The sequence below is a fragment of the Amia ocellicauda genome, chromosome 18 (genome assembly GCF_036373705.1).
Source record: "Amia ocellicauda isolate fAmiCal2 chromosome 18, fAmiCal2.hap1, whole genome shotgun sequence".
NCBI lineage: Eukaryota > Metazoa > Chordata > Actinopteri > Amiiformes > Amiidae > Amia > Amia ocellicauda.
The window spans coordinates 12,180,863-12,201,896 of NC_089867.1; the positions used below are offsets into that span (position 1 = coordinate 12,180,863).

The following is a 21,034-nucleotide window of genomic DNA, read 5'->3' on the forward strand; positions in this document are numbered from 1 at the left end:
TGGATTAACACTAAGCTTTGTGTTTTGTCTGCTTGTTTACAGTTTATTCCAATGCCAGTATTATATGGTGTCTTTCTCTACATGGGCGTCTCTTCTCTGAAAGGCATTCAGGTAAGGAGGCGTACATTCTTTCCTAGGATAAAGGTGGCAGAAAGGGAGAAATATAATCCTTTTTGCGGATTAAGAGGCCTAGAGCTGCCTGCACCCAGTGCTGGCGGGTCCAGGAGTGGGGTGAAGGAATGACGCTGATCTTTACAGTGTGTTTATTGATGGTCTTGGTTCTTTCTTGCTTGTGCTGGCAGTTCTTCGACCGTATAAAGCTGTTTGGCATGCCGGCGAAGCACCAGCCCGACCTCATCTACCTGCGCTACGTGCCGCTCTGGAAGGTGCACGTGTTCACCATCGTCCAGCTCACCTGCCTGGTGCTGCTGTGGGTCATCAAGGCCTCGTCCGCTGCCGTAGTTTTCCCCATGATGGTAATGTTTACACGCCTTGTCTTAACTTGATTCCCATCACAGTGGTGTCGGTGCCATTTTCTCTAGACTGGATTAGTTTCATCGAACACTGGAAAAAAAAAAAAAATTATAGGTTAATGAAGGAGTAAATGAATCTGCAAATAACACGGTTTCAGATGAAGGGTGTGTATACCTTTCATTACAACTATAATACCCTTCTCCATGAGTATTAGTGTCATTAAACTCTCCCCCTGTGTCTCAGGTGCTGGCCCTGGTGTTCATCCGGAAGCTCCTGGACTTCGGTTTCACGAAGAGGGAACTGAGCTATCTGGACGACCTAATGCCAGAGAGCAAGAAAAAGAATGAGGATGACAAGAAAAAGAAGGAGAAGGAGGTGGAGTAGCTTTCAAAACCTAATTGAGATGTTATGGAGAGCCAGCCTCGGATACTTTCAAATGACAGACTAGATCAGAAAGGGGCAGGAGAACTGGGATGATTACAGGCGTCCAGACATTTTCTTTTCTGGCTCTGGCTATTGTCTGTTGTGGAAGATGGGACCTACCGTTTGAACACTCGGCCTCAAGTAAATTTAATTTAGAAAGTTACTTGCAACAGGTGTGCAATTGTTCATGACAAAACCTGGGATTTATTATCCTGATTACTATCAATTTCAAACTCGTATTGAAGAGGCAGGCACCCAGCGCAGCAATATCGTGCTTGAAGTGTTCGTGATGTTGTCCGCTTGCCTCCTTTTGTAATTCCGAGCACTTCTCCATTGACAGGAAGCAGAGCGAATGCTTGACGTAGACGAGGGGGAGTTGATGCCGTTGCCCATTGAAGCAGGAAATCTGTTAAAAATTCCTGTGAAGGCGTGTAAACTCAGGTAATTCGTCTTTACGTCATGTATGTTGGCCAAGTCTTTCAAAGCCTGGAATATACCTGAGTGGACCAGACAACGAATAGGGTTACAGTTTCTCATTGTCCACTTTTGCAATACGAAGAAACTTTTGTATTGCAAATAGTACATTTTTACTACATTTTCTGTGCCTTCCAGTGTCTTCTGGGTATTCTACTCATTTCACATGAGGCATGACTGATGAAATGCGCACCATGACAGTACTTTGATGTATTTATCTTGAACAGATCTGACAGCATAGCTTCAGACACCTGTTCCCAGGATGAGGAGGCTAAAGTGGTTGGTTTTTTTTTCTATATGTGGCCTGACTTTATTCATATTTATTGATTTAATTATTAAAGTTTGTTATATAACAGTGCATGGCTATTAAAATCTAATAACAAGCTGCCATTAAAACCTTGTGCTGCTTTTTGTGTGGGTAAGGAAAAGAGAGAACCCAAGATTCCCTTTTTGTAGCACCTCGGCTCTTAATTTCCTGTGTACGTCAGGTAAACGAGTCTGCAGCTTTACATTTCATTGCAGATACAGACACTTGATGTGTTTTCAGGCGAGTGTCATGTTTACAAAAGTTTCCCCAAGAAATGAATCAAGGGAACATTTATTGTTCACATTAAAGCCCCACTGGTGATGCAACATTATGCTCAGAGAGTGAAGCGACGATGTGGCCAGCCTCCCTCAGTGAAATGTGATTGATTCTGAACTGCAGATTTACAAATAGAGCTGACACTCTGAATCCATGGCTAGGAATGCAAACACTGTTTTTGTTTCATTAACTGTGCCCAAACTAAAGTGCAATTATAGTTCTGTTATTGTTCACATGCCAGAGTATTGCAGTATGTAAAGGAAGGTGGTAGATAATATTGCATATTATTATTATTATTTATTTCTTAGCAGATGCCCTTATCCAGGGCGACTTACAAAATATAAGTGCAATACAAAGTGCAAAAATACAGTGCAATTCAAAGCATAATACATTTTACAAATTCCAATTTACACAAGTGTATAAAATATATGGGATCTTATATCCAGGACTGTAAAAGCTGAGTGCTGACAAGATGTTAGGTCACAGTCGAGGGCAAAGTGAAAGGGAGCATAGGGGAAATCAAAATAAACAATACGAGTACTAGTAATGCAAGGCAAGTAGTATGATAAAACATTGTATAAGTGATATCTTACAGGAGAGTAAATTACTAAATTACAAGTACTGTCTGAAAAGGTGCGTTTTGAGTAAGCACCGGAAGAAGGTCAAGGACTCTGCTGTTTTGACTTCAGTGGGAAGATCGTTCCACCATTTAGGGGCCAGGGATGAGAAGGAGCGGCTCTGGAGGAAGGAGAATGGAGGGGAGGCAGAGTTAGTCTTCTGGCACCGGAAGACTGCAGCGGTCTGGAGGGGTTGTATGGGGAGACGAGGGTCTGAATGTAGCTTGGTGCAGTGTGGTCGAGACAGCAGTAGGTGAGGGTCAGTGTATTGAACTGAATGCGTGCCGGTATTGGGAGCCAGTGGAGGGAGCAGAGCAGTGGAGTAGCGCGTGCGGATCGGGGCAGAGAGAATACCAGACAAGCCACAGAGATATGCATGTGAACAATTTGTTCTAGTAAGATACCCTGCAATTCAATTGGTAGTCCTAAAGTGCCTAGTTTTCTCCAGGTTGAATGCCATTTTGGGAATAATGTGATGTGCTTCCCCTCTGAGCTGACCATGTCTGTTTGCCCTTTAGTTCGGACCCTTCAGTTGTAAACATATCTGATGAAATGGACAAAACTGCTATGTGGAAGTCTGTTGCCATGAGTGCTGACAATGCCAAAGTATTGAAACCTAGTGCAAGGTAGATATAAAATTTACTCACCCTTTCCTAACACCGTGGTTCTCTCCATGCAGGTTGTGAAGGACTTTTCGAGTCCCGTTGCTCGCTGTGGGTTCTTTTAACATAAGAAGAACTGATTTTATATCCAGAGTAACCTTTAACAAGCACTACAGAGCCACTTCACAAGATTTTTGCCAGATTCTCTACCCGTGTAATTTATTTCATGAGCAAAATTAGAAACTCAAAAGAATTTGGTTTCCTTAAAAAATATTCAGATGTTGAATGTTTCTCTTTTTTTAAGCGGTTTAAAAAAATTCAACGGTTTAGATCTGTCATTTTAATACAATTACCAAGTGGGTGTTTCCTCTGGTCCTCCATAACAAAATAAAATATAAATAAATGTGTTTTGTACTTGGGGCTTGATTTTTAAAAAGTGCACAATCATTCACTTTCTTTTGATTTGAAGCTTGTGGTTTGCCTTTCAAATCAAGCCCTTAGTGCCTGGACTTGTTTTTGTTTTTATTTTTATTTTATCTTATCTACCCATGTAGCCATCTAATACTGAAAACCTGTCCAGATATACCGTAGCTGCAATGCAGTATTGCACATGTGACTAGTAAAGCTGTGCAAGTCAACATCCCTGTTGACCCAATGAAACCTGCAAGAAATCTCATTAACTGGCTCTGGTTGTGGAAGTGTGTATGTGCATGACAAGGCATACTGTAGTGGGATAATGCAACAAAAGCTATTGTATTTCTTTATTTAAAAAGGTGTATTTTGAAACTGAATGGGTTATAGCTTTTGTTTTTTATAATTTTTAATAGGATTATTTACTTTTCTCTAATTCTTTACTAGAAAGTGGAAGGAGAGAGAGGGGGGAAAAACTATGGTTCAGGGAAATGTTTTTAAATAAAATTTTGAGGACATATTCTGATGTTATGAGATTGTCATGCAAGAACAGTTTGGCCCAGATGTATCAATTTATGAAATATGATTAACGTAAATTCAAAATTTCCCTCAAATCCACTTTTTAAGTTTTTAGTTGACATTTTAATGTTTGTTTGGCTGCAGGGTTAATACACCTGCAAATAACTGGTAATAACCTTTTTACTTTTATTTTTACTTCCAGCACTGAAAAGATGGCTTGTATTAAAATCAACATTGAAGATGATCAGGAAGGAAAATATCTGGACGCAGAAACATCCTTGTAAAAGTCAAACCAAAATGCCATCTTTGGAAATCCGCTGCGTAGGAGACCACGCTACGTCTCCATTCAGTTAGAAGCGCTGGGCCTGAATTTGAGCGTCCAGAAAGACTTAAGCCATTAGCTAATGTTAAACCCTCCTTCTAACATGGAATCATATAGTCATTTAGCTAACAAACTAGCTAATTCAACAATGCAAGGTGAATCTGTACAATTGTTACAGTTAAAGACAAGTTTCTGAAATGCTCAAATTTAAATTAAATTTAAATTAATTTAAAGCAGATTTTAAAAATCTATTTTAAGATAAATACATCTTACCCTTCTTTTCAGCTGCTCATGATGTGAATTTTTTTGTTTTTTAAAATCGGTTTCTGGTTAGCACTGTGAATATCAATCTCAATATTTCAGTCTTGCTGGGAAGGACGTACTATAAAATGTTGTCGGTGATTTCTCATTTTTAGAAACAAAAATGGTGGCCCTCAGCTGGAAATTATTTTTTGAAGGAAATGCTACAATCTAATTTCTGGTCATTCGGAAGTGCTAAATGCACACCACAGAATTATTGGAGCTCCTATCTTTGCTTTATTTTATTTTTCCATTTAATAAAGCAGTAAATGCTGAAGTAAAGGTCCAAAAATATGTTCAGCTACATTTTGTTTGTCCTGAGAAAACTGATCTGTTAGAGACGTGAGTTTGGCAGATCACAACCTGTTTGTTTTTTGTATGTTGTTTGTTAATATTCACAATCTTGTCTTGCTTCATGTAAAATGTCTTTGTTATAATGGAGAGGTCTGCAAAAATTATACCTGCCATTCTTGTCACAAGATATAGTGCATATTAACCATGAATATTCAACATTCACAGTGATAATGTGAATCTAAAAATGTCAAAAATGTGCAAGGAGTCCTTTTTATTTTCCTTTTCCTGCTTGATTTTTAGCAGAATAATAATAATAATTATTGATGTTAATTCACATCAAAACATTTTGATGAGAGCACTTTTATGTAAAGTTTTTATTTTGCATGGCTGTTCAATGTGTCCGACATAACGAGTTCATCAAACAATGCTAAAATGCCTTTGACATACTTTTCTCTAATACTTTTTCTAGGTAAGAGCAGCCATACTTTATATCCTGTAATTGTTTTACATCAGGAATGGAGCAGAGCAGTGTTATATTTGATGGCATAGAGAGAAAATCTTTTACATTTGAACAGTTTACATTTAATTTAATATTCACTGTAATGGGATATATATACATATATTCTAGATGGTTTGTATTGATTTTTTTTTATTATGTTGAGCATTTTATTTATTTTAAATAGTGAATATTTTGAGGGCATAAGAAAAAGACAAGGAGGAGAAAAATAATAAGAAAATGGCATTGTCTAATTGTTAATTTTAACACATTTATTGTACTTTGTATCTGTGCACTTTAGGTATGTTTACCATCACTTCAATGAGAGACAGTATATAACCTGTTTTATGTATCTTTAGAATCATCTCAGGAACTGACATGCTGTACAATAGCCTTTTTGCAGTTATTATAGGCCTCTATTATTTGATTATTTCCAAACATACCTTTTTATTTAAATTTAAAGTGGTGAATTTACTCAATCCCTTGTTGACACTGGAGATATCGCGTAATCTGAAATTAAATTTTTTGGTTAAAAAATAATGGTCAATTACAAAGAATATGGTTTCCAATTTCTATTTATAAAACTTGGTAAAAAACTGTTCCCCCCCTTTTTTTACTTAATGTTTTTTTCTCTCGTTTTTCCGTCTTGTTTATAGGATGGATGCTAGATAGAAGGATGTAATATTTTTTTAATAAGCCAGAGAAATTAATATAATATATATCTGGTTTTATAAAACGAGACGGTCTTGTAAAATGTATTTATTTGTTGTATGTGATTACCAACCCAGTTCCTCACGTGAGCAATAATGCCTTCTGGTAACAGAAAAGCGAAATGCTGTGTGGTGTTGCTAAAGACGGGAGATGGACAGCGAGTGCGTCTCTCTATGTGAAGAAAGGAGTATGGTATTAAAATGTGGTTTGGGAACGGAAAAGATATGAAGCTTTGAGACAGTGTGTGTCCCTGAACGGTAGCATTCGCCAACACTAACCACCAGAGAGTGACTCTCTCTTCACCTGGGATGACCATTCATTTAGTTTTGTATTTAACAAAAGGCTGAATCCAAAAGACTCTTATACCAGGAATATTGCCCTTCATTTATTCTTTATTTGCGGCAGAATAAACTTGTAAATATCCAATGCCTTGTGTATGCTTCTGTTCTCTATTTACTTTGGAAATTGGTTTACTGGACACATCGCTGACAGACGTGTACAGGAAACGCTGATGATGCAAGGAGGGTGTGGGACTGTGAGAGGTATTACTCGAGATTCAAGAGTGAAAGACTGGCTTCTTTGTAAAAGTCGAGCACAGATCGATGTGAAATCTCTCTGTTCTGTTCTTGTTCTATAGGAAGTTTGTGTAATAGGATGTGGGGAGTTGTTTTTTTTCATGATTACATATTTTGAATTCTCTGAATACCTAGCAGTTTCTGAAATAAAAATAGGCCTTGGAGCAAAGGCCTACTGAGCAATTACACATTTGCATACTGTAGAATAATACAATCCCAGTCACTTAAGTACTGTATATTTTTTTGTCTGTATTATCTCGCACACCCTTACATAAAAACACAGACACACACAATATGAGTGGATACCACAGAATACCACAAATTGAATTTAATCAATTGGTTCCTTTATACCTGACTGTCCATACATTGACAGTTATATATTCAGATGTGAGATTTTAATTATTTGTTGAGGTCTATCAAAATACTTGAAATATAGTATTTTATGTAGGTACACAAACTCAAGCAAAACATGGCAACAGTGGATGGTGGTTATTGATCACATTAGCAATAGTTTTCTGCATTTTATAGATATTGTTTTACGTATGGGATGGGGGGTGTCTGTATCTATATAACTGCTAATATCTGTGCATAGACTAAATGTGCTGGAAAACCCACACATTCTACACAATCTATTTATCACTCTTTCAAGCTACTTAACAATTTTCAAAATTACTTGCTTTTTCCAGACCATGGTATTATAAGATTAATTTCTTATGAAGTAAGACTGACTTCACTTAGTTGGCTGTCTGTCAAATATTTGAACTTTATAGTGAAATATATAGATTTATTTTGTCAGGTTCAATTGACAAATGTTGCAGTCTACTTTTTTTGAAAGTAAAAGAAAAAAATACCTTTTTGTGACTCGGTATGTTTTTTGTTTCATTTAATGTTATAATCATTATCCCCAAAATAACTAGGTGTAAAATGATGATTTCAAAGCTTAAATTAGCTTTTTTATGAATTCATTGGTGTAATCCAAACTGCTTAAATTAGTTGTGTGATTGGTAGGTAAAAAAAATGGCTTGTGGTCTGTTGTACAATCTTTTGTGCATTGTACATGGTGTCTTCCTGCACATAGAATAGCACATTGCAGAACAAAATAGTATTATGACTTTTCATTTAGTAGCTGATTTTGTTAGCGTAGTGGGTATTAATATGGGTAATCATTTGAAGCGAGGTAATGTTCCTTAGAAACTTGTCTTAGAAGCAGTTCACAGCTGCCCAGTCTCTTTGTTAGTCAAGCTCTGATGAATGTGAAAATAACATCAAATTTTGCCTGTTATTTGTTCAATAAATGTAAGGAAAAAAACTATTTTTTGTAATGTAAATGAAATTGTTAAATGAAAGCAATAAAGGTTATTATATGATGACTGTTGTTCTTTGCATGATAACACCGCACTGCAACTACATTACAGAAGAAAATAGGATGATATGCTTGTGTCATTAAAAACATATAAAATGCAATACAATTTGCACTTACAATAGCCAAGCAGATCCATGCACTTGATTAAAAAAAAAAAAAAAACACCATACAGACCAGTTGAATCGAAAAGCAGTACATAATTTACTTTTAACAGTGTGAACTCCCACCCTTAGTTCTAATTACTGCTATTAATATGTTTTTTAGTGCGATTTGAAATGTTGGGTTATGTGATCTTGGAGCCAAAATGTACTGTCAATTATTGTCGAAAACCGTCATCCTAAAAAAACGTCCTGTACTGCACAAAAATATTTGCTGTAATCCATTACTGCAGGGGAAGACTTTTCTCCGCACTGCAGAAAATAGACAAGCTGCTTAGTATAATGATGAATGTTGTGGTATAATAATTGGAAAAATACATATTTTCTAAAGCAGTAAACCCAATATTTTAAGCAAATTGTGTGATGTTAGCCATGGAAGTATTGACTAATGCTAAGGTATTTTAATCCGTGCTCAAGCATGTGTGTGGCCTACTGACCTATCCGCTGTATCCGTTATGTAAAGGTTTACCAGCCACCCAGTAGTAGTATTAAGTAAGCTGCATAATTTAAGTTCTTCAGGTCGATAATTGCCTAATTGGATTTGTGATGGACCAATCATTAATTTAGTAGCAGGTGCAACCTGTAACAAGAAACACTTTTCGAAAACACTGATTGCTGATCTTAATTCACAGCTTTACAGATGCCTTTCTCAATACTTATCTTCTATAATAATGTATTGATTTATATAACAAAACAAAATGTATACAAAAGCAATGCACCTGAATCATTATTGGGAAGAGAACATAGTGTAGCTGAATTTTGCATAGGCATTCTATTCCAGCAAATCATAAAACACTCCAAAGCATGTGCACCTTTCCTTTCATATCAACAGATGACAAAGGGCAGTCCACACAAATGGACTTTAAATTAAAATCATATTGTTCATTTAGTGTCCTCCTGACCTAAAAAAGGGGAAAGTGACACATTGCTGCGCTGGTCTGAAGCTGTAATGCTATTGGCTGCTGCCTGGGGTATTACGTAGGCAGAAGAGCAGGAAGGGAAGCTCACGTATTCGATCAGCTGTTGCGCCGATGCCCGTGACGTCACCCCAACCCTATTTCCGCTGTGACACCCGACTCCATCTTAGACGACAACAAGAGTGAGGGAGAGCTGGCTTTCACTGCAATTCAGCGGACATAACATGGACATAACCCCGCTATAGTGAACCCGGGCGTGTCATGTGAACGGTAAGCGCACAGCAGCCATGATAACTCTCAGGGACTCCGAGCGCGGGTGTGACATGGGGCCGGGTTTGTCTTCCGCCATGGCAGAGACGGACAGTGCAGGCGGCCGGGGGGCAGCACACTTTACAGTCCAGTACAGACACCGAGCAGAGGAGCAAAACATCCGCCTGGAGGAGACTTTTACCCCCGTACGACATGTTATATATGCAACGAAGGAAGCCTGTGCTTTTATATAGATATACATTGTATCAGCCAGTGTGCTAGTGTAATGACCCAGTCACCTGTCATGAAGTTTCTTTGTCTGTCATGTGCATTTTTAATAGAAATGTCGATTGTATGCGTGCACGTTTCTGACTTGTGTGTGTTTTGGTTTGGTTTTGTGTCGTTGCATGAGCAGATTGAAACCATTCTCGGGTGCTGCTGCTGCCACTGTTTCGTTGCTCTAGTAAATCAAATTGCTCCATGTCCATGCAATAGTGGGAGGAACAGCATATTCTGATTTTGAATGGATTATTCTAATGTCTTTTGTGTATCAGAAATGTTCATGGTTTCTTTGTGTGTGTGTCATGGTTAAGAATAAAACCAGTTAGCCTTGGCTGAAAATGACTTGGAGGCATTGGAGTATTAGTGTGGTAGTTGGCCAGCCTTGAACTTTGAGTCACTACAGACGGACCCCTCAATGGCAACTGCAGTGGTGAATTGCATAACCCTAAAATGACATTTGAATGTTTGCCCTGTTTTTTGAAGGGGTTGTATGTAGGCATATATACAGTAAGTACATCTTCAGTGTAGCCGTCCCCTCATTTGCCTTTGTTTGAATATGGATCTGTATTCACTCCAAGGCCAGGTTAAGTAAACTATCTGAGCAATGGAGCTAAGGGATCAGATTGTGTTTGTGGATCTTGGAACAGGGTGATGTCTCTCATGGCTATAAACATGTAAACACATGATGACTGTATGGCAGGTGCAATGGAAGTGAAGGCCTGATGTTATCTCTTTCTCCCTGCTTTAGGCTTGTTAACTGCTGTACCTTATTCACACACCCATTGCCTACAGAAAGCGTGAAGGCATTCAGCAAACTGTCCAGATTTCACCAGCAAAGAGTCTCTGAAAGGAGGCTGTTGTGTTGCATGTTAGGGTCCTCGTCAGGACAGGACTGTCTCTCCACGTCTGTGTTGCTGAATCGCCTTTGTCTTTTTCGTTTTTTGCACGACACTTGGACATCTCCAGCCACCCGGTCGCACAGGAGACCGTGTTCCTCCTCTCGAGAAGATCGGTGTCATTATTATGAAACATGGACCGTGGTGCAGTTGACAGTCCAGTGACCTTAGTCATCAAGGCCCCTAACCAAAAATACGATGACCAGACTATAAACTGTTTTTTGAACTGGACTGTGGAAAAACTCAAATCTCACCTTTCAAACGTGTATCCAAGCAAACCGGTAAGTTGGCACTGTACTTATACGCTGGTGATATGCAGTGTTTTTTTTTTTTAAGGAACAGCATAACTGTCCTTTACATGCAAAAGCCTTGTCTGCAGCTCTGTCTCAACTGTCTTGCACTAAGAGTCTATACAAATGGCCCCTCTTTTCAACTTGTACAAAGTCTCTCTTGAGTCATTAATGAATGCAGGAAGTGCTTGTGTGCTAGAGAAAGGGCACCATATCATTTCACCTGCACCTGCTTAGAAGCAGAGTCCACTTGCACCTCATCATATGTCTCCAAACTGTTCATTACAGGTCTACAAAAAGCAGAATAATTGGATAGTGTAATGACTGCACATAGCCATGTAATTGATTAGAACTGATCTTTCAGTAATGAATCTAGTTTGCCCAAACGCATTAGACATAGGAATATAGACTATATTAATATCTATAACAACAATTAGCCTATAAAGTGAGGGGAAATTACTTGAAGTGACATACTCATATTTATAGCATTCATTCCAATCTTCCACTTCTCATTAACAGGAGAATTCAGGCCCTCTGGTCAAACTGAGCATGCTTTAGTCTTTTTAATGTGAGTGATTCTGATTGGTGAAGCTTCTCCTTGTATTTTATATAACTGCATGACTTGGCAGACTGTTCTGAGCAGGAACCACTGTATGGAAAAAAAAAAAAAGTTTACTTGTATCTGATCTGCTTGTTAATTTGTGACATTTATTAAGCTTGTAATCACGTAGGACTAATTGAAATATAAATAAGATATTATGCATGGTGTCCCCACATGAAACTTGCATTTGTCTAAGTTTTTACAAAGTATTAATGAGGAACTTTCAGTAGAAAAGCAAAATGCTTGTAACTTTTTGCTTACAAGAATTGTTTTAAAAAAAAAAAAAAAAAAAAAAACATCCCAATTACACAATTCACATTTTCTGTCTGCAGAGTTAGTTTGAACAATTAAGCTGTCATCATGTGAGTTATAATTTGGTTCTATTTTAATCCTCTTAATACTTTACAACACCATTTATGTTTAAACAAAATCTGGCAGCATCTTACACTGAACACCACTTATTTTGTCCCTCAGGCCTATGCTGAAACCAAAGCTTTTTGTTGCCGTTATTGTTGTTTTATGGGAGTTCTTAAATCAAATTTCTTGTCTGTACATTGTTAATTTTTCAAAGTTTCTTTGCAATCTAACCAAAAGAGTAATGTACTTCGGGAGAGAGAGCGTGAGGCCAAGCGAATCCCTTTTTTCAATTTTATTCCCACATTGCTTGAGTAATCAATACAAACTTTTGCAGCACATTTTCCATTTAAAGTGTGAGATAACTCAGTAAGTATCCTTCTGTAACCCTCACAGGAAACGAAATAGTGAAACTTTTTCAACCACTTACAATTGTACAGCATTTGTGGAAACTCCTGTTATAGACTTGCTTTATGTTTTAATTTTAGTCTTCAAAGGATCAAAGGCTAGTGTATTCTGGAAGGCTGCTGCCAGACCACCTGCAGTTGAGGGATGTCCTCAGAAAGGTATGCTCCTTTATTGTTTAATTGCAATTAATAGAGGCTGGTCTCTAATCTTAATGATATAGGAATGCAGCCTTCTTTATCAAGTTGTTTATGTGATCCTGGGTCATGATTGGTCATCTCAGAATACAACATGATATATTAAAATTATTATGAATGCCCTGAAAAGGTAGATGGGTGCATTTCCATGCTGTGAATGTTGGTTTTGTTTTTTGACACAGGCTTTGACACAATGCCAGCACAATAGGTCTTCTAGTGGAGTAAGCATTAAAGCAGTGTGCATTGTTGCAGGAATGCAGTGGCCTCTTTTGAATTACAAAGCACTTCTCGTCATGCTGAGGTCATATCTGTAACATGGCCATTTCTAGGTCGTTATTACCAGGGGAATCTCAGATCCTCTGTGGATATTTTTGCTATTAAAATCATTATTAATGTGCCCACAACTTTTCAATGCATATTTTTATGATATATTATCGCCAAAATATGCATTTCCCTGATGGGTGGCAGATCATAGTCCGAGTAACAGCAGAGTCCAGGCTTCAACTCCTATTCACTCTTGGACACCGTGATAGGGGGCCTTTATCCAGAGGTGGATTGATGGTGCATTGGAATAATGATGCTAAAGCTATCGATGCATTTTCATTTTTTTCTATGAATGTAGCAAGACGAGTATCACATGGTTCACTTGGTGTGTGCCTCCCGGAGCCCCCCTGGATCTCCACAACCCAGTAACAGCAGCCTAGACACGCCAGCCTCTCCCAACTCTTCAGTAAGTGATCACCACGTCACTGACCACCATCTTCACACAAAATGCGTAGCAGCACCTTTGAGTCTGCTAAATTCACATTAACATGAAATGCAAATGTAGGTAATATATAAAGCCTTTCTTCTTTTAACAGTAAAATTTTATAAAGACCCTGCTTTTGTCACTTTTTTTTAATAAATCTGAGCTGATAACGCCTTGCACGAGGTGCCCTTGTGAATTACTACCTTTTAGGGATCCCAGTTGGAAACAAACGTCTATATTTGAAATTGTTTTCTTCATCCAGCGTTCAGCCAGCTCAGGAGCCTCTTCCCCAGCTACCGCCCCCAGCCCAGAGTCCCTGGCAGCCTCCACAAGTGCGAGCTCTGAGGGGCTGCGGCATCGTGGCAGTGCCCTGCAGCCCCCCAGCCCCGACCAAAGCCATGCAGCTCCCAATTTTATGCAAGGGTGGGTCCTGTGTTTTGGGTACCATGTATTGCACATGCCAAGGTTGTTTGTTTTGTTTTTGAAGATGGTTTAGGGGTTCAGATCTGGCAGGAAACCACAAGCTCAGACCCTTGTCTGTTTTCTGTCTGTAGTTCCGTGTTCAGTCAACACTGTGCCGGTTATCATGAGTTTCCTGTCCCATTAGAGTTCAGCATTATGAGAAGCTCCCGTACAGGAGCATTTGCTTTGTAAACATCACCCGAGGCTTTGCAAGTTGAGGTGTACAGCCCTCTGAGTACTGTCTGAGTGTGCTCCATATTTAGCATGAGTATGATTTCAGAAAAACTTATATATGGTTATTTTTCTAAAATCATATAAAAAGGTGATGGAAAGAGATCTGAAAAATACACATAATTTGCAATTGTTAGTTTAAAGCTTAATATTAAAATTATCACCATACAGTTTTTAAAATGCATAGTCCAGTTAAAAGGCTTGTAGTGTATCGGCCCTGATATTGTGTGTGTATGTATGCATGTCTATATATATTAGTTTTTTTTTAGAAAATAACATTTAGTTTTTTTCTTTACACACTATTCTCTAGTAAGCCTGTTGCTAAATGACAAAATTGAGTTTTCAGTGGCTAAAAGTTGATCAGCCCATCTGCAGTGATTATGTGGAAAAGAGTATATCAAAAGAGGGTCATATATCTAAGGGATTAAGACAAAGTTATGATGCCAATCTTTAGATCATGGTTATCAGAGAACCTGAAGCACCAAATTATTGTGCTGCTAAAAATGTTGGTGTCACCAAAAGCAGCATTGGGGAGAAAATCTTTTCATGGACCTAACAGTGGTAATTTCTGGTGATCTTGCCATATTGGAATTTTTGGATTGAAAAGAACTATCAGAGCTTAACTGGGTTAAAAAACAGTATCACTGACACCCCCTAATGGACAGTAAGGAAACTTAAATTTCTCCCCAGTAATTGCTGAAGTCGTCTTATCTGTTTGGTATGATAGGGTACATTTTAGTAATTGTTTTTAAATTCTCTTCATTGTTAAAGAAGGTTGTATTAAATTCGAGGCCGTCTATCCGGACTTATGTTGTACATTGTTTACTCTGCAAAATACAAATCGCCAGAATAGAATATCTTGTGGTATTTCTGCTGCTCTGTGTATTTGAAAAGCAAGGTCAGGCTGAGCATGAGAGCACATGGCTCCAGTGAGAAGGTGATCGTCCGAGTCCTGATGTGCTTTTGTTCTGTTTTCAGACCCCTGGGAAACCAGCTCCCTGTTCAGCACGGCCTACCTGCAGGTTTCCCCATGTATCCCATGTACAACCCCGTGCAGGTCCTGTGGTGGCAGCAGATGTATGCCCGGCATTACTACATGCAGTAGTAAGTGCTTTCAAGCAATGATTGAGGATTAAGCCTTGCATGTTGTGTCTGTGGGGAGCATTTTGATTCTGTGGCTAAATGAGGGCAGACGGGTGCGTATAACCATTGTGAAAGTGCTTGTAATGTACGGAGCTGTAGTGGAAATCGTTCTAAAAATAGAAGTCAAAAGTCACTGATTCATGTGTACGTTTCTAACATTAATCCCACAGCTATTGAAACTCAAGCAGATGTATAGGACTAGAAATACAGTGCAGAGTGTTTAAGTCTAAACAGCCAAACTCGGACCAGAGCAACTTCTGTCTTCTAAGGAGTGTGTCCGTGTTTCTGTCCCTCTTCCAGTCGCGCGGCCGCAGCCTCCTCTCAGGGACCCAGTCCCGTGCTGCCAGCAGTACCTAGCGTCTCCCAGTCGGCCGAGGCGCCCCCGCAGAACGAGCCACCTGTGGTTCCCAACCCCGCTGTGCCCGAGGACCGGCCTGCCAACCAGAACATCCAGATGAATGCCCAGGGTGGGGCCGTCATCAACGAGGACGACCTGAACCGCGACTGGCTGGACTGGATCTACACCTTCTCACGCGCCGCCATCCTGCTCAGCATCGTGTACTTCTACTCCTCCTTCAGCCGCTTCGTCATGGTCATGGGCGCCATGCTGCTAGTCTACCTGTGAGTACCAGAGAGCAGCACCTCAGTGAGCTGGGCCACGGGGCTTTAAAGGCTCCTGTAACTTTAATTTCTTCTAAGGGTTTATTTGGTGTGAAAGTCATACTGTTCTGGAGTGCTGAATATATAATTATATCGTTTTGCAGTATCTGTTGGTTTTTGTACACCTTGCATAGATGTAGTCCTCAAGAACAGTGCAGAACGTGATCCTGACTAATGCTCAATTCATTAATGTATTATTTGACTCCGAGAGTGAGGGTTGTCTGTATTGTCTAATGTGGTGATTTGACATGTTGCCTGTGTTTGGTTCCCCTAGACATCAAGCTGGCTGGTTTCCTTTCCGCGCGGACCTCCAGAACCCGGGAGAAGAAGGCAACCCACAGGAACAGGAGGCGGAACACAACCCAGACATTCAGGAAATGGTGCGTTTTTCCCCTTTTTTGATTTTGTACAGTATCGATCTTTATTGACCTTTGCTGAAGGCTTGCATGAAAAAGAAAAAACGCATGAAAGGCATCCTGGGACGGGTCTCAATCTCCGCTCAACCAGCTACCCTGTTTAGTACGTCTGCTCTAGGTTTCCTGGGTGGAGCTCTGGCCCAGATGGCCGGCTCTCTGACGTGTTCTGACGGGTGCTCTGTGCTGTGTGTGTGTTTTGGTGCTCAGGAGCGCATCATGGACGAGGGGCTGGACGAGGACGCGGGAGACAGCGGCGACGACGCACCCGAGGACCATGGCACGGCCCCCCACCCCAGCTTCCTGTCCTCCGCCCGGTCCTTCATCACCACCTTCTTCACCTCGCTCATCCCCGAGGGTCCCCCCCATGCCGCCAACTAGACTCCGTACCACCGCGCCGCTCCGCCACTGTACATAACGCTTCATTAAAACCCAGACTGATGAAACTGAGGCGTGGTCGTGTGGATTGTCAACACAAACAGGGCCGCTACTCCTATCTGTGAAGGACTTTTTTTTTTTTTTTAAATATGAGGGGGGCGTCCCAGCAACTGAGAAATCCTTGTAACTTGTCTTCCATTTGGAAATGTAAAAAGGCAGTCATCCATTTTTCTTCTAGAGGGAAGGCCGAGGGTGGGGGTGGCGGGGAATCATGTGCGGTTAACAAAATAAAACCCCTGCCCATTCCAATATATATGTATACTGATAGATTTTCTCTTGGAGGAGAGAAGCACTTTGAATAAATTTGAGATTCCCTTTTTATACAAGGTGTGAGCAGTTTATTAACAGAGATGAAGAAGTCTTCTCAGTTCATCATCTTCGAGTGCTGCAGTGGACGTTGATGTCTGTGGCGGGCCTTGATCACATGTTTTGTAAGCTACAGTGAGCACATTTGTAAATACACATGGTTCATGAAGAGAGAGCCAGGTCCTGCCGGGTACTGGGCAAGCGTTGCAACGCCAGACTTCCATGCCACCTGGGGAGATAACATTGCCTATATAAAACTGGATCATGCCTACAGAGCCACATTTAAATAGCCTTTATCTTTTTTAATCTTCATACGTGCAATTGAATTGATTGGAGCTATTGGCAGTCAGTGGTTTCTTTTTAAGTGTTTTTTTTTTTTTTTTTTAATTATTTCTCCAAGCTTTCTCGTTAATGTTTGCATGGTGCGCAGGAGTGAAAATATGTACACATTGATTTTGTTCCTGGTAAAAGATTTTCTCTCAAGGGATCAGCCACCATGTTATTTGTTCATTTTTATATGCTAGTCAAACATGCATTTTTGAACACCTCTTCCTTGTTAAAGTGAACTGCAACTGTATGTATCCAGTAGAGGGCGACGGAGGTCCATTTATCACCACAGCGCTCGTTCTCTCAGGCAGGTCTGTGAGCTGTTATCATGGGCTCTTACACTGCATAATTTTTTCAGTGAACTAACAGACCTGCTCAATAAAAATGTGTTTTTAGACCCTTCAATTAAATATCATGTCCGGGCAGCTGTATGAGAGTGTGTGCCATTTCTAGGAAGACTGGTTTAAAATGCCTGAAGTAGGTATTATCGGTCGTACAAGTTTCAGTGTAAAAATGTAATCTGTCAAAACAAGTACTACCTTTTGAACAAATGTATTATAAATAAAGGAATTACCTAATTTTCTAAGATCTTTTTATAATGGCGGGTGTTTTTAAAAGCCAGATGTGCTGTTTCTTTTCTCTTGTTTTGTGTCTAATTGGTTAACTTAGTCTTGTGAAAAGAAAGCCGCTGTGGGAACTCCTTTAGGTCAAGTTCAATGTTAGAGAACTTGTAGTGTCCATCTGTCATTCTACATGTGATGTGACATGTTTGTTTATCCCGGCCGTATGAGAGAGAACAGCCTTCTACTGCCACCTTCTGAGCTTTCTGAGAAGCCCTTCTGAGCTGTGCACACCTACAGTATCGTCCTCGTCCGTCACAGAGGACTCAAGTGGATTGCTGCTTCAGTGTGGGAAAGCCGCAGCAGCACTAATAGGCAAGCCGAGCGGTGAAAAATACCCCATGATGAACGTAGCAGGACTGTAGCCCGCCACGTGCGTCTCCTGCAAATTCCCTTTCTCGAGGATGAATTACAGAGCGATTGATCGAGATCAGGATGGTCACACATTAGCAGCTCGGCCAGGCGGCTCCTGCAGTGACAATGTGCTTCTGTTTATCAGAGTGTTTTGGCCCGTGGCCTTGTCTGCTGGAGTGTGTGGTGCTGCCCGTTGGAGCTGGCACAGGAAAACACTTGGCCGTGAAAATGAAAGGCAAGCGGACGGAGCAGGTGCTGCTGCAGGCTCCCAGGCCCCCAGACAAGGCCGGGCTGTGGAAGAGCGGCTTAGGTTGACAGACTGTGTTCCGGTGGTGATCAGTATCTGTTCTGATATACTGTATTATCTTCTAGTATGACTTGTTTTTCTTTTACATGTATTTTCTTATTTCAAATTATGAATATTTGAAATTATTTGCTAGTATAATTCCAGTGGCTGCACAAATGGTCTCCATGAGATGCCCTTCAACGTTGAAGCTGCTCAGCACAGCCTAGATTTTATCTCTCAGTTTTAGGATAATCTTTCCTAAATATTATTCTGCCATTGCAGTGTAGTGTGTCCCTACAGAAGGATAGCTGGAGATCTAGTGTCTGATCCCTTGAAAGATGCACACCAGTGCAACCTTGGGCTCGAGTTGTGGGAACACTAAGGGCTGGAGGGATTAAGGTGGAACTCATTTTGTTAAGTCATGGCAGCCATCATACGAAAGCAAGGTATCTGATCTTTTTTTTTTGTTAGCATTTTTCCTCAAATGTATGATTCTCTCCCAGAACATATACAGCTCAATCAGTTTCTTTGAATTTGTTCATTTTGCAATTACATTTTAAAAAAAATTATCCAGAGATTTTGATCCAACATGTTCTGAAGTTCCATCTGATCTTGCCTTATAAACCTGCAAAAGTGAACAAAGGGTCTGGAGAGGGGGGATGAGTGGAAGAACTGATGCAATGCTGTTTTCTTCTGTTGGTCTGAATTGATCACTCCATTTTTCCTTAACTTCCTAAAAGAATGAATGGGGAATAAGTGAATGCCAGCTAAAGGACCACCTCTTGAATCGGTGTTGAATCTGAAGGGGAGCGGAGTGTTACATTTTCCAGGTGGGTGAAACTTTTTTCCTTGACTTACTCTGTTACCTGGGTGTAATCATTAATATTTATTATTGTTATATCTGAAATTCAAAGAGATTGAAAGAAACACAGAGACAAATGTGTTTTAAGGTTTATTGCATTGAATCACTTCTTGATTGTCTTTTCAGGGTTATAACGGATTCTGTGTTGGGATGCTGGCTTTGCAAGATTGTGCCTGGACGATCTCAGGAGGGCTGGAGGTTTACAGGTCTTTCCACAGGTACAACAGTGCAGAGGTGGGTGGAGAGATGGGTTACTCACGTAAAGACATGAGCCAGGGAGTGCACTAGTGTATTGATGAGAGAGTGGCCTCACTGGAGGTGAATCTAAAGTCTCTCAGAACCCCGGCCGGGTTGTACTTCAGCTTTGCAGGAATGCCACCTATTAAGTAAAGCGATGTGGTGTCTTCTGTTTCCCCTAACCGAGCGATTAACACACTGCTGCTTCCTTCCCACCGAGCGTGGCCGCGTGACCTTGCTCAGTCTGTGGAGGTGTTCAGTGTGTTCAATGCCACGCTGACTCAGGCAATGTACGCCCTCTCCTCTTCAGAACAGTACATCCTGCTGGTCCCTGGTGGCAGAGGGTCATCTTGTCCTTTGCCGGCCCTTTCGGTCGCTGCTTTGTCGAGTCGCCAGAGCTTTCCACCGCATTGCGCCCTTTCATGTGCTGAGAAATCACACTCAAAGTCCCCAGCCTGTCACAGCTGACAAAGATGTCAGATGTCACTACAGCGGCCATCTTTATTGTTTTGCCGGGAAGGTTATATCTCCAGGAATATCTGTAGGAGTGCTCCCTCCACCCTCTCCACCACCCAGACCCCCCCAGCAGAGGAAAAGATAAGGAAGAAGTCGGAAATGGAGGAGACGCAATGCACTTCAGAGTCCCGAGAAAACCTCTAATCAAATGAAGATAGATTTTGTTTAGTACATTGTACAAGTACAATTAATTATTCATGGCAGGAACATTATTAGGTTTTCATTTCGTTAAAGGGCCTGTAAGTAACTGGGGAAATTAGGTTACAATAGTGGTCAAGGTTGGAGGACCTTATCAGAAGTCAGATTTATATTGACATTTCAGTTTATACAAGATTTTGGAGTCATAATAAACTTCAGAAGACCATTTTCTCCCGTCAGTTGCCTTGCCTTCTCTAATGCAAGGATTTCTTGAAGAATCCTCTGCGGATAGAGTCTGGAAATGAAATATCTTAATTTGTCAGACTTCCTTCAGACATCCGCGATCATGTCAGGTCAAAAACATAAAACAGAAAGTGCATACTGGCCAAGGAAATTATCTGGTTCAGTAAATATGTTAAAGAACCAATGACTAACAATACAAGTCTTTATTACATGAAAAAGGTAATTGTGATTTGCTTTAGAGTTACGATTTGAATCCCAGTTTTTCTATCTAATTACATGAGATATTTAAGGACATTTCCTCTCCCAGGCATTTATCCTAGAAAGATTCTGTAGTTCCCATTAAACTACAGGATTTATGGATCACTCTCCAGGTGTAATGTTATAATTACCTGTTTATTCAGTCTTATTGACATAAAAAGAAGGCATTTCGATGGGATTAGTCCAACCAAACTGCAGCTGTGTTTAGAATGTGAATATCTACCAAATCAATACATTAAACAAGAAGAATGAGGCAGGAAGTCTTAATCTTGACAGTTA

The 21,034-nt window shown here is 40.2% G+C and overlaps 2 protein-coding genes across 6 annotated transcripts in view; both read left to right on the top strand.

Moving 5' to 3' along the window:
* Positions 1 to 8,168, top strand: part of slc4a7 (solute carrier family 4 member 7) — a 64,032-nt gene extending 55,864 nt beyond the window's left edge. For all 3 annotated transcript variants that reach the window (XM_066691074.1, XM_066691075.1, XM_066691076.1), the window contains exons 20-25: positions 43 to 111; positions 303 to 476; positions 718 to 849; positions 1,238 to 1,338; positions 3,090 to 3,197; positions 4,306 to 8,168. In XM_066691074.1, coding sequence (XP_066547171.1) covers positions 43 to 111; positions 303 to 476; positions 718 to 849; positions 1,238 to 1,338; positions 3,090 to 3,197; positions 4,306 to 4,387 — 666 coding nt within the window. In that variant the 3' untranslated portion in view covers positions 4,388 to 8,168. The remainder of the gene's footprint in view (positions 1 to 42; positions 112 to 302; positions 477 to 717; positions 850 to 1,237; positions 1,339 to 3,089; positions 3,198 to 4,305) is intronic.
* A 1,191-nt stretch (positions 8,169 to 9,359) lies between these two features.
* Positions 9,360 to 17,819, top strand: herpud2 (HERPUD family member 2). Of its 3 annotated transcripts, none has more exons than XM_066690859.1 (9): positions 9,361 to 9,509; positions 10,519 to 10,947; positions 12,400 to 12,477; positions 13,136 to 13,243; positions 13,524 to 13,684; positions 14,933 to 15,058; positions 15,398 to 15,718; positions 16,032 to 16,137; positions 16,381 to 17,819. In XM_066690859.1, exons 2-9 carry the CDS (start codon positions 10,801 to 10,803, stop codon positions 16,549 to 16,551), a joined length of 1,218 nt encoding a protein of 405 aa, XP_066546956.1. In that variant the 5' UTR covers positions 9,361 to 9,509; positions 10,519 to 10,800; the 3' UTR covers positions 16,552 to 17,819. The 3 variants fall into 3 exon arrangements, with proteins under 3 accessions (XP_066546958.1, XP_066546956.1, XP_066546957.1); XM_066690860.1 differs by having other exon boundaries at positions 10,737 to 10,947; XM_066690861.1 differs by lacking the exon at positions 10,519 to 10,947 and having other exon boundaries at positions 9,360 to 9,509.
* The last annotated feature ends 3,215 nt before the right edge of the window (positions 17,820 to 21,034 follow it).